Raw genomic sequence first — 13,657 nt, forward strand, 5'->3', positions numbered from 1 at the left:
AGAAAACATTTTTTAAAAAATGGTTATGTAAACATTTATTTAAATGAATATTAACTTCCATTTTGCCCTTGAAAATCTCCTAATTCTAGTGTTTTCTATGTACGCATGAAAGGTTAAAGACCCACTTGGAGCCCTGAGCTCCAGATAGAGCCAGAGCTACATTGCTTATCTTTGTATTTTCAAATCCTTTAATTACAAACGCTTCTGGCCCAGTGGGTTTGAATATCGTTGGCACTGAGGTGCTAAGTATACAACGGCGAACCGAAGCCTTTGAAGGCCTTACCGAGAGAAGACTAGCCACTGCGCGTACGCCACTGCACCATTTCTAAGCGTGAGCCCCCACGCACTTCTAGGAAAAGAGAATGTAGAGATTCCTGCTATGGCCTCCAGCCAATGGCTACACTTTTGCTCTCAGCCCTAGCAACTCCGGGCCAATAGGCGGAAGGCTATCTTTTGATCCAGTACTGTCCTTTCCCAGCCAATCGAAAACGTTGTTCAAATGGCCCTTTCCGAGAGGAGCAGGCTCCAGGGAAGCTGGCTTCACTTCCGGGAGGCAGTCTGGGGCGGCTGCGCGTGTTGCCATAGCGACCATTTTACGTTAACTGGTTTGTGGGTTTCGTCCAGGTAGCGGAGCGATTGCGGGAACAACTCTTTCTTCTCCCATTCTGTCTCGGCCCGCTGCGGCCCTAGGGCCTTAGCAGGCTCCGGCGGTCTGGCCTAGGGTTCCACGGCGTCCCACGAAGCGGGATGGCTGCGGAAGAAGAGGATGAGGTGGAATGGGTGGTGGAGAGCATCGCTGGGTTCCTGCGAGGCCCGGACTGGTCCATCCCCATCTTGGACTTTGTGGAGCAGAAATGTGAAGGTAAAACCCAGATCCCGAACCGACAGCCCTTTCTTGTGTCTCTCTCCCCAGCATCGGCCGGAAGGTGGTCACCACGAACCACCTCTCATCTCTTAGGTTTTTACCTTTGTCGGCGAGGTTTAGAGCTGGTTTGTAGGAGGTATTGCTGGCACTGCGCCAGTCTTCCTTCACGGAACTGAAGACGGGGACTCCCTCTTCCCTGAGCCCGAGCACATCCGAAAATCATCAGACTTTAATCCTGTGTTGTTGGGTCTTACACCCGATACTGCACGTTTCTTCTTTGGGCAGGTGGACTGCTTGGGTGGGCTTCAACAACGTCCCCAGTGACTTGGGAGGAGAGATGTCAGTTTGCCTATGTTCCTTATTATTTAAGCAGTTGATCGCAAAGGGAGGGCATGCTATTACTCCAGCAGGCCCAGAGCTGGCGACCCAGCGGCCTGTATTGCCTTTACTGAACACTCAGACTCTCTGCTGTACAAAAATTTGGGGTGGGGGCGGGGAGAGTATTTTCTAACAAATGAACTATATACATGTGGCATAATATTCCCTGTAAGGGACAAGGACCTCCAGGTCCTTATCATTCACACTTTGAGTTCTGCATTCAGTTTTCGGAGACAAATTGGAGCTCATTTACAGAGAAGGAACTAGAAACCATGTCATATGAATGAATGCCTAACTGTTATGGTGGTTGTTTAGCTAGGCAGGACTTTTAAGGTAGTAATATCCATCAATCATTTGAACGTCTGCCTTATGTTGGATGAATTAGACTTGTTTTGTAAGGTTCAGTGGGATAGAGCTAAGGTCAGTGGGTACTAGCTACAGACAAATTTCTATGAAGTGCTCCCTAACAGAATGTATCCCAGTTAAGTTAGCCTACCTTAGGAGGTAATGAGTTTCCCAGGAGCTAGCAGTGTTTAAGTGGATTTGACAGCAACTTAATGGAGATGTTATAGAGGGGAATTCAACTATGATTAGTTATCCTGAGTGACCTTTTAAAAGTCCTTTCAACCCTGAGATTCCATGATTCTGGTAAAGATAAAATTTAGTTTGACTATTGGATCTTTTCATTAATATAATAGAAATTACACCATAATCAAAATTCAGATAATATTTAAGTCTTGTTTTTATGGGTCATTTCTAAAGAAGTTCAAAATTATTTTTATTTGTGATCTTTTTAAGAATTTAAAATTCTGAGACTGATGAAGCATGTGGAATTCTGACCTCTCCTTTAGGAGAATAAAGAATTATTTCACCTTTTGATTCTATTCATGCTCTGAGACTAAATGCTGAAATGAAAAAAAAAAATTAAAGCATCGTTCTTTTTATCCCCAAACATCAAACGTGGTGCATCTCAGTAATAATACATCTGATTGTATAATTTTACAGGGAAGCAGTAATCCTCAGCCTTATACACATGTAAGGTAGTAATTTGGTTTACAATTAACTGGAAACAGTTTAAGTACCTATTATATTGTGTGTATGCCCTGTGTTACATAGAGCAGATGGCAGAAGTGGAAGTAACATCCCAGCGTCAGTTGAAATAACAGTGTTAATACTTGAGTGACTTTCAGTGTGCTGTTCTTCACCTTGATAATTTAATGTTTATTTATTTATTTTTTGAGAGAGAGAAGGACACAACGTGAGTGGGGGAGGGGCAGAGAAAGAGGGAGACACTGAATCCAAAGCAGGCTCCAGGCTCTGAGCTGTCAGTACAGAGCCCGACATGGGCTCAAACTCACGGAGGGTGAGACCATGACCTGAGCCAATGTCCGACGCTTAACCCACTGAGCCACCCAGGCGCCCCACTACTTCAGATAATTTAAAGATTAGTTTTGTACTGCCTGTGATATCAGCATTTATTTCAATTTATTGAGGTTGTTTATTTAGTGTCTGTGGGCCAGAAGCTGGGGATAGAAAGATGAATGAAACAAAAGCCTTGTGCTTGAGAAGTTTATGATTTAGCGGGGAAGACAGGAAGGTCAATGGAAATTTAAATCTAAAGTGGCCAGTTTCATAATAAAGGAAGGCATGTAGTGCAGTTTTTAAGGGCTCAGAGGGAGGGATCTAACCAGCCTAGGATTTGGGATTGGGTGGCAGGTCTGGGAGAATGTGCCATTTGCAATGTCTTTAAGAACAGTTGGGAGAAGAGGACTGGGTAAAGGCCAAGAGATCTAGGAACACTTGGGCAAATATACAGGAGTTTGAAGCACCACTTGTTGTTGTTATGTTTGGTGGTATTACAAGTAATTGTATATGTTGAGAGTGGAAAGTTTGGGTTTTGGAGTGGTGGGAGGTGAGACTTGGGATCTAATCTTGGACGTTTTGTCTGGCCTTCTAAGGATTTTGCATTTATTATCTAGGCAAAGAACAGTCATTGAAGACCTTCAGATAGAAAATTAAAGGAGTTAGTTTTGCATGTTAGATCACTTAGGGGGAATTAAAAAAGTTTTTGTTGACAATTCATGAATTTGTCCTTTTCTCTAATTAGATTGTAGCTTCTTGGAATATATAACTTTCTAATACACATTGTTTCACATATATGATCATTCAGCAAACATTTGTTTTGGTTTTATTTATTTTAATTTCATTACTGATTTATATGTAGCAAAAGTGGCCTAGCTAGTCACTTTCAGTAAAATTTGCATTTGCAAAGTTTGAGTATGACAATATAATCTGGAGCCTGTTGTAAAAGGAATTAATATTTTAAAACTATTAACAATAATATTCCATTAAAAGTTTATAAAGAAACTGCTGCCTTTTATTATTGAAAGTAGAAAATTAGCATTTGTCTTATCCATGAAGTAGGTCTTAAGTTGGAAAAAACTTGTTTCCAATTATCACTGTTATATGTTATATATATACAACATATATTACTACTAATATACGTATATGTGTGTGTAAACACACACACACACACAGTTTCTTTTTAAATTCAAGAATTCAAAGCCTAAAAGCTAAGTTATAAGAACGAGAGTTCAATGTAAGATGTAAGGAGTGGAATTTTATATTTGCATTAATCAAATGATTTGTTCTTTTTTACACTATACAATATTTTTCTTTTAAATTTAGTTTTTGATGATGAAGAAGAAAGCAAATTGACCTATACAGAGATTCATCAGGAATACAAAGAACTAGTGAGTATTTTTTTCCACTGATTTTAAAAGGTAATTAGAATAATGTTAATTTTAGCTTTTCTAAATTAAACACATGGATTTTTCCATCTTAAAATTCTTTAATTAAAAAAAAATCCCACCTTGAGGCACCTGGCTGGGTCAGTCATACGGCATGAGTTAATCTTGGGGTCATGAGATCGAGCCCAACGTTAGGCATAGAGCCTACCTAAAAATTTTTGTTTTTTAAAACATACAATCTATCCTAATAGTACTACCAGTTCCATCAGGCTGCAAGGCTTCTCTGAGTATTTCATCCTTTTGACTTCTTATCTCTTCTACTGTAGAATCTAAAGAATGGATTTAGGGTAGCTATTTTAAGAGATCTTGCCTCTAATCTTTAAATTTTATTCTTATTCTTCCGATTAATCCAGAGAAGTGTTAATTATTAATTTGACATGATTGTCTTGTGATTTTAAAAACTGGCTCTGAGTAGCAGAAGAGTTGTACCACATTGAACATCATAACCTTGACTTCCATTATTTCAAGCAGAGGAAATAAAATTTCATTTGATTCTCTGCAAAAATTTTAACTTTTTGTTGTTTGTTTTTTTGGTGAAAGACATTGTCATTGCCATATAATAAAATTTGCTATAAATTAATAATTGCAAGCAAGAATTTGATTATCCTTTTCTAAACTCAATACTTAACATGAAAACTGTCTTTTGGAATTTTTCTGTGTAAATTATAAAAGTTAAACTTTCCCTTTTTTAGGTTGAAAAGCTGTTGGAAAGTTACCTCAAAGAGATGGGAATTAATGAAGATCAATTTCAAGAAGCATGCACTTCTCCTCTTGCAAAGACACGTACATCACAGGTTTTGCTTTTGTGTTATTCTACTGACATAGAATTTTAACAAAAATGTCCAGGGTTTCGCTTGCATTTGGCTATGTTTGATTGTCAAAGTATACTATTTTAGACACTGTAAGAGTGAAAAGCTAATTCATCATATATGGGTTCTTTTTTATAATTACCTCAAGAAATGATCAGTTGAGGTATTAATGAGTTAATGCAGTTAAAAAGGAACTTTCTGAATGCAGAACTATAATCACAGGGTTTGTCCAAACTACTGTTTTATTTATATAGATCTGGGATAGGTTTTCAGTTGCTCCTTTTTTTATCTCAGCAGTTTCATAGTAAACACTTCCTTGGAATTCCTTCCCTTGGAACTACTTTTATTGTCTCATTAGTTCTGCAGTAGTGGTTTGAACTCAGTATTATGTGTTTTTATAATTAATATATACTGAGGGCTTATGCTAGCTGCTGTTTTAGGCACTTGACATATATTCTAGCATTTAATCTTCCTGATGCCTCTTAAGAATTTGGCACTATTGAGTGCCTGGGTTAGTTGGTAAAGTGTCCGACTCTTGATTTCAACTCAGGTCATGATCTCCTGGTTTGTGGGTTCAAGCCCCACATCAGGTTCTGCACTGACATTTCAGTTCCTGCTTGGGATTCTTTCTCTCCCTGTCTCTCTGGCCCTCCCCTGCTCTCTCTCAAAAATAAATACATAAACTTAAAAAAATTTTTTTAATTAAAAAAAAATTGGCACTATTTTATTTCCATGTAGAAATGAAAGAACTAATGCACATATATATTAAGCAGTGCAAAGTCCACTGCTAAGTAAGTAGTGCTAGGATGCCTGTCCAGGCACTCCAACTGTGAGCTGTTGCTCAGAGGTTCAAGATGGGGATATGTTGCTACTGACCAAATAGCCTTCTTCACAAGTTGTTTTAGCTTCCCATTTTCCACCAAATAAACTATAATTCCTTAGCCAGATGATAGTGAGGATTGTCTATGATGTGACCCTAAATTATATGTTCATTCTTCTGCTATAGTTCTCTAATATATTATGTACTATAGTCATTACAGGCCACTTGTTCTTGTAAACATCCATGCATCTGGCTTTGTTCATGCCATTCTGTAACCCTGGAAAGTTTGGCCCTCACCTTCCCACCGCATTATCTTTCCCTTACCCAGAGAATCCCTCTTACATAAGGGCCTTGCTGAAATGTTACTTTTTGTAGTAGTGTTCCTGATCCCTCTTATGCTAGGGTAGACTAGCACTCATTCTACCTCACTGGACACTTGTACATTTTTGGTAAAATTACAGTTTCTTAAAAGTCTGTTTGCCTTTCTAGATTGTAAGTCCTTTTAGCTGTCTTGAGTATCTTTGCATTCCCAGTGTCTAGCACAGAGATGAGAACTTAGTTCCTAGCAGGAGGTTCTTAATAAATGTTTGTTAACTTAAATTATCTTCTTATCAGGGCCTAGAAGAGGTTGCTTTGACTACTGTTTAACCCAGCACTTCCTACTATAGTTCTCTTTTTGCACAAGTTTTGCTTATTTAATGATCATCTCTAATTCTAGAGATAGAACATCTTTAATATAACATGACATTTTGAAAAATATATTTAACTATTATTGGTATGCTGCACTAATGTAAATAAACATTTGGTTTTAGTTAATAATGGTGTAAAGCAAAAGTTGTTCACCAATAGATTTTATTATATATGTACCATAAGTTTAGTTTAAAGTGTAATAATAGGCAATATTTTCTTTTCCTTTTTAGTTGAACAGGAATAATTTGAAAATTATTAACTAGTATTTAGGTTTCTTTTAAGACATTGATATTTGTTTTAATTTTCCTTGTTTTTCAGGAATATTTTCTATTTTAGTTAATATTTGTCAACCTCTTAATTAAGCCATTGTGAATTAGCCTGAATTACTTTGTGAATAAAGATATTCATGCTAATGGTAGACTCATCCATCTTTTGTTTTCACTGTTAGGATAACTTTAAATTATTTGTGAATGAAGATGTTCATAATTTTAAGATACTGTTTTTAGTTCAAGAGTAATGCATCTTTCTCTTTTGTTCTGTCATATAAGACCTTTTGATTTATTTGGAGTTGATTAGTAATACAGTCTTGTTATGTAGTAGGAGACAAGCCTTTTGATACAGACAGACCTAGATTTGAGTCCTAGATGTTTCATTTGCTAGCTACAAGACCATGGAGACTGTTGTACTGTTTTCCTTTCTTATTCATTGTGATTCTCAGTTTCCATATCTGTAAAATATGGGTAGTATCTACTTTGGAAGGTTTTTGCAAAATTTAAGAGCATTTATTCATAAATAAATTTATTCATAAAGCATTTAGCACAATACCTGACATTTATAAAGTGATCTATAAATGGAAGCACCTCCCAATTAATACTAGCTATTTTGGTGGTTGATTAGCAGTGTGCTAATTAGGCCAGGGTCACTGGTTCAATCCCCATGTGGACTAGTTAGCTGTATTCTCTTATGGAGCAAACACTTAGCATCAGATACTGAATAGCAGTAACCTGATTCAGTCAGCACAAGGCCATCACCATTACCAGAAGAACAGCTCAAAACTATGTTATTTACTGCTTTGCAGCAATAATCTAATCTTTACACAGAAAGATCAGAGTGCTGATTACATATGCCTGTATAGGGTGCCTAAGAGTTAACTCAAGAAACCAGTTGCTTGCCCTGGGTTACTTAGGAGGTAATTTTTATTTTGGTTTGGTTTGCTTGGTTTGGTTTCAGTTGTTTTAACCAACTCCCACTGAATTTGACTGCTAAAGCCCACTTAACAAAATTCTTTTCATCGGGTTTGGTCATCGTTATGCCTAGACCACTGCTTCTGCCATACTCTATTTATTGATGTCAGCAGGAATAGCAAGGAATGCATCAGATGAAGAACTCTAGTTTAAAACAACAACAACAAAAAATCTGTGAGGACATGTTTTTCTGTTATATATGTGACTCTTAAAAAATTCTCATGAATTAACCTCAGAAAATATGATAATATAATAATTACTGAGATACTTATTATCTCACTCATCTTCAGTTGAATTTTGTAATTTTGTGGTATTTTACAACTGAAGGAGGCAAAAAAGACTTCCTTCATTGTGACTTCCTTGTGATTTTTTGTTGAGGATAAAGTACATCATTGATTTCTATGTACCATATTGCAGAAGACTTCTATATGGCAAGAGACAACAGTATTTTTTACTTTTGTTTTTTACTTGATTTGCTTTGACTTTTATAATATAAACATTAATACTTTCATATTATGATAGTAATTTGGCAAAATTATGCTGTTTTTCCAATAACTTGTATCATTGAAGAGATTACATATGTAGTGTAACTTTCATTTTCTAAAATACACACAGGATAATAAACAATATTTTGTATGAGTGCTAGTAAGATTTTTAAATATTAATACTTTATTTTTTAGAGCAGTTTTAGGTTTACAGAAAATTGAGCAGATAATACCATGTCCCTTGTTTAAAAAAATTTTTTTAATGTTTATTTATTTTTTGAGAGAGGGAGAGAGAGAGAGTGACAGAGTGCCAGTGGGAGAGGGGTAGAGAGAGAGGGAGACAGAATCTGAAGCAGGTTCCATGCTCTGAGTTGTCAGCACAGAGCCCAACATGGGGCTTGAACTCACGGACTGTGAGATCATGACCTGAGCCAAAGTCAGATGCTTAACTCACTGAGCCACCCAGCTGCCTTATACAGTGTCCCTTATTAACATCTTTCATTAGTGTGGTATATTTGTTAAAATTGGTAAGTCAGCATTGATATATTATTATTGACTAATGTCCACAGTTTATATTAAGGTTTACTTTCTGTGTTGTCCAGTTCTATGGGTTTTGCCAAATACTTTATGTCATATATCCACCATTACAGTATGTTACAAAATAGTTTTATTGCCTTAAAAATCCCGCTGTGTCCTACATATTTATCTTTTCCATCCTTGCCCCTGGCAACCACTGCATTTTACTGTCTCTCTAGTTTTGCCTTTCCCAGAATGTCATATAATTGGGATTATATAGTATATACCTTTTCATACTGGCTTCTTTCATTATGCAATATGCATTTAAGGTTCTTTCATGTTTTTTTTTGTTGTTGTTGTTTGATAGTTCATTTCTTTTTATTGTCATGTAATATTCCATTATGTAGATGTACCACAGTTTATCACTTTACCTTTTGAAGGACATTTTGGTAGCTTAAATACTAATATTCAGGGTTTTGTGTGGACATAAAAGTTTTCAACTTATTTGGGCAAATACCTAGAGCAAGACTTTTGGGTCATATGGTAAGATTAAGTTTAGCTTTGTAAGAAATTGCCAAACTCTCTTCTAAAGTAGTTGTACCATTTTTAATTTTCACCAGCAATTAATGGGAGTTCCTGTTGCTCCACATCTCTGGCAGCACTTGGTATTGTCAGTTTTTTGCATTTTAGCCATTCTAATATGTGTGTAGTGGTTTATTTTTGCCCATTTTAAAATTGAGTTGTGTGTTTTCTAGTACTTGAATTATAAGGCTTTTTTATATACAATTTTGATACAAGTCTTTTTTTTTTTTTAATTTTTTTTTTCAACGTTTATTTATTTTTGGGACAGAGAGAGACAGAGCATGAACGGGGGAGGGGCAGAGAGAGAGGGAGACACAGAATCAGAAACAGGCTCCAGGCTCTGAGCCATCAGCCCAGAGCCCGACGCGGGGCTCGAACTCACGGACCGCAAGATCGTGACCTGGCTGAAGTCGGACGCTTAACTGACTGCGCCACCCAGGCGCCCCTACAAGTCTTTTTTTTTTTTTATCAGATATGGGTTTTGCAAATATTTAACAAAATTTTCTTCTGTGGCTTGTCTTTTCCTTCTCTAACAAAGTCTTTCACAGAGCAGAAGTTTTTTTTGTTTTGTTTTGTTTTGTTTTATTTCAGTGAAGTCCACGATTTAATCGATTTTCTTTCATGGATTATGCTTTTGGTGTTGTATCTTTGGAAGTCATTGCCAAACCCATGGTTATCCAGATTTTCTCTACACTATCTTCTAGAAGTGTTATGGTTTTGTTTTTTACATTTAAATCTGTGTTCCATTTTGGGTTAATTTTTGTAAAAGGTGTAAGTTTAATGTTTAGATTCATTTTTTTGCATGACCCGTCATTGTAGCACCGTTTGCTGGAAAGATGATTTTTTCTCCATTGGATTTCCTTTGTTTCTTTGTCAAAGGTCAGTTGACTATGTTTGTGTCGGTCTGTTTTCAGTTTCTTTCTGTTCTATTAATCTATTTGTATGTTCTTTCACCAATACCATACGTCTTGATTATTGTAGTTTATTTTTTTAAGTTTATATATTTATTTTGAAAGAAAGAGAGTGAACGAACAGGAAAGGGGCAGAGAGAGAGAGAGAGAGAGAGCGAGAGAGCTGTGCTGTTAGCTCAGAGCCTGACATGGGGCTCGATCTCATGAATCATGAGATCATAACCTGAGCCAATATCAAGAGTTGGACACTTAAGTGACTGAGCCACCCAGGTGCCCCTTGATTATTGTTGTTTGTAATAAGTCTTGAAGTTAGTGTCTGTGCTCTGACTTCCTTTTTTAATATTGTGTGGCTATTCGGAGTCTTTTGACTTTTCATGTATATTTAAAAACTGGCTTGTTGATATCTACAAAATAACTTGCTGGATTCTGTTTGGGGTTGCATAAATCTACAGATCAAATTAGGAAGAATTGACATGTTAGCAATATTGAGTCTTTTTATCTATGAATGTGGAATATCTCTCCATTTATTTAGATTATCTTTGATTTCTTTCATCAGAGTTTTTTTAGTTTTCCTACTATAGATCTTCTGGGGATTTTGTTAGATTTATTCCTAAGTACTTATTTTATTGTAGTAATAATGTAAATGTGTCTTTTTGTTTCATATTCCCATTATTCATTGCTGGTATAAAGGAAAGCAATTGATTTTTGTACAGTAACCTATCCTGCAGCTTTGCTATAATTAATTGTTAGTTCCAGGAGGTTTTTTTTTTTTTTAATATTTATTTATTTTGAGAGAGAGAGAGAGCATGAGCAGGGGAGGGGTAGGGAGAGAGGGAGAGACAGAATCCCAAGCAAACTCCGCACCATTTGCACAGAGCCCGATGCAGTGCTTGAACTCAGGAACTGCAAGATCGTGACCTGAGCTGAAACCAAGAGTCGGATGCTTAACCAACTGAGCCACCCAGGTGCCCTCCAGAAGTTTCTCTAAATTGATTCTTTGGAATAATCTACAGTCAATCCTGTCATTTGTGAACAAAAACAGTTTTATTTCTTCCTTCCTAATCTTTGTACCTTTAATTTCCTTTTCTTAATGCATTAGCTAGGACTTCCACTATTATGTGGAATGGGATGGGAGTGGGAAGAGGACACTTGTTTCTGATCTTAACGGGAAAGCATCTAGTTTCTCACCATTAAGTATGGTGTTCGCTGTCAGGTTTTTTTTTTTTAAATGTTTTTTGCTTTTTTTAAAAAAAATGTTTATGTTTGATTGAGAGAGAGAGATAGAGAAAGTGAGTGAGGGAGGGGCAGAGAGAGCGGGGGATAGAGGATCTGAATTGGGCTCTGTGCTGACAGCCCTGATGTGGGGCTCAAACTCATGAGATGTGAGATCATAACCTGAGCCAAAGTCAGTTGCCTAACCTAGTGAGTCACCCAGGCACCCCAGCTGTCAATATTTTGTTGATGTTCTTTATCAGGTTAAGGAAAGTCCTCTCTATTCCTCATCTGCTGAGAGTTTTTATCATGAATGGATGTTAGATTTTGTCAAATGCTTTTTCTGCATCTGTTGATATTATCATATGATTTTTTTCTTTTTTAGTCTCTTGATGTGATGGATTACATTAATTAATTCCAGGCTGTTGAATCAGCCTTGCATAACCAGAATAAATCCCACTTGGTCATGGTGTATAATTCTTTTTATGCACTGTTGGATTCAACTTGCTGATATTTTGTTGGATATTTTGGTATCTCTGTTCATGAGAGATACTGTTCTGTGCTTTTCTTTCTTGTAGTGTCGTTGTCTAGTTTTGGTATTAGTATAATGCTAGCTACATAAAATAGCTTAGGAAGTATTCCTTCTGCTTCTATTTTCTGGAAGAGATTGTAAAGAATTGGTATAATTTCTTTTTTTTCCCTGTTTTTGAAGATTCTTATCTGAGGGCAGCATATGCATGTTCAATTACATGTAAAATCCTAATCTGAATCATGCAAGGAGGGGTGGTAGGAAAATAGCATACACACTGAGTAAGTTATATATGGAAGAGATAGGGAATTTCAAAGTCATACTTTTTTTTCTCAATAATTTGAATCAATAGAACATCTTTTACATCATTCTATAGGCTATGCTGTTTAACTTCTGCAAATATTTAATCATTATTTTTTTGAGAAATAATATGAATCTGTAACTTTTCTTCTATGTTATCTTTTTTTTGTAGAGAAATTTTATAATTTCTTCATTAAATTTTTGGTAGAAATTACCAGTGGACCCAGCTAGGCCTGGTGCTTTCTGTTTTGGAAGGTTATTAATTATTGATTCCTTCTCTTTAATAGATATAGACAAATTCCAATTGTCTGTTTATTCTTGTGTGAGTTTGACAGATTGTGTTTTTCAAGGAATTGGTCCACTTCATCTAGGTTATCAAATTTGTGGACATAGAATTGTCAGTAATATTTATTATCCTTTTAATGTCCCTGGGATCTGTAGTGATGTATCCTCTTTCATTCCTGATTTTAGTAATTTATGTCTTTTCTCTTTTTTTTTTCATAGTTAACCTGGCTAGAGGTTTATCACTTTTATTGATAGTTTTGAAGAATCAACTTTTAGTTTTGTTGATTTTCTCTATTGATTTTCTATTTTAAATTTAGTTGATTTCTTCTCTAATTTCTACTATTTTTTTCTTATGCTTATTTTGGATTTAATTTGCTCTTTGTAGTTCCTAAGGTGAAAGCTTAGATTATTGATGTTAGGTAATTTTCTTTTTCAATATATGCATTTAATGCTATAAATTTCCCCTGAGCACTACTTTTACTGTACTCCCCAAATTTTGATAAGTTGTATATTCTTTTAGCTAGAAATATTTTAGGGGCACCTGGCTGGCTCAGTTGGTTGAGTGTCCAACTCTTGATTTTGGCTCAGGTTATAATCCCAGGGTCATGGGATCAAACCCCATGTTGGGCTCTGCACTAAGTGTGGAGTCTGCTTAAGGTTCTCTCTCTTTCTTTCTCTGCCCCTCCCCCCACTTTCTCCACCACTCGTGTGCTCTCTTTCTCTAAAAAAAAATTTTTTTTTAATTTCTTTTAACAAGAAATTTCCCTTAAGACTACAGTTAACCTTCGAACAACACAGGTTTGAACTGTGTGGGTCCTCTTCTACACAGATTTAAAAAAAAAAAAATTTTTATGTTTATTCATTTTTGAGAGCGCGAGAGAGAGACAGATCACAAGTGGAGCAGGGGCAGAGAGAGAGGGAGATACAGAATCTGAAGGCTCTGAGCTGTCAGCACAGAACTTGACTCAGGGCTTGAACCCACGAACTGCAAGATCATGACCTAAGCCGAAGTTGGATGCTTAACCAACTGAGCCACCCAGGCGCCCATTCTTTTTGTTTTTTTTAATTTTAATTTTAATTTTAATTCTAGTATAGTTAACATACAGTGTTATATTAGTTTCAGGTGTACAATATAGTGATTCAACAAGTTTATACATTACTCAATGCTCATCATGATAAGTTTACTCTTAATCCCCTTCATCTATTTCACCTAAACCCCCA

At 36.2% G+C, this 13,657-nt stretch overlaps 1 protein-coding gene across 2 annotated transcripts in view; it reads left to right on the plus strand.

Moving 5' to 3' along the window:
• The first annotated feature begins 524 nt into the window (after positions 1 to 524).
• CFAP36 (cilia and flagella associated protein 36) overlaps positions 525 to 13,657 on the plus strand; it is a 30,581-nt gene continuing 17,448 nt past the window's right edge. The window contains exons 1-3 of one of the 2 annotated variants that reach the window (XM_030310638.1): positions 525 to 862; positions 3,932 to 3,996; positions 4,746 to 4,847. In XM_030310638.1, the coding sequence (XP_030166498.1) occupies positions 748 to 862; positions 3,932 to 3,996; positions 4,746 to 4,847 (282 nt within the window). In that variant the 5' untranslated portion in view covers positions 525 to 747. The remainder of the gene's footprint in view (positions 863 to 3,931; positions 3,997 to 4,745; positions 4,848 to 13,657) is intronic. The other variant, XM_030310639.1, reaches the window with a different exon arrangement.

Source organism: Lynx canadensis, chromosome A3 (assembly GCF_007474595.2).
Source record: "Lynx canadensis isolate LIC74 chromosome A3, mLynCan4.pri.v2, whole genome shotgun sequence".
Lineage (NCBI taxonomy): Eukaryota > Metazoa > Chordata > Mammalia > Carnivora > Felidae > Lynx > Lynx canadensis.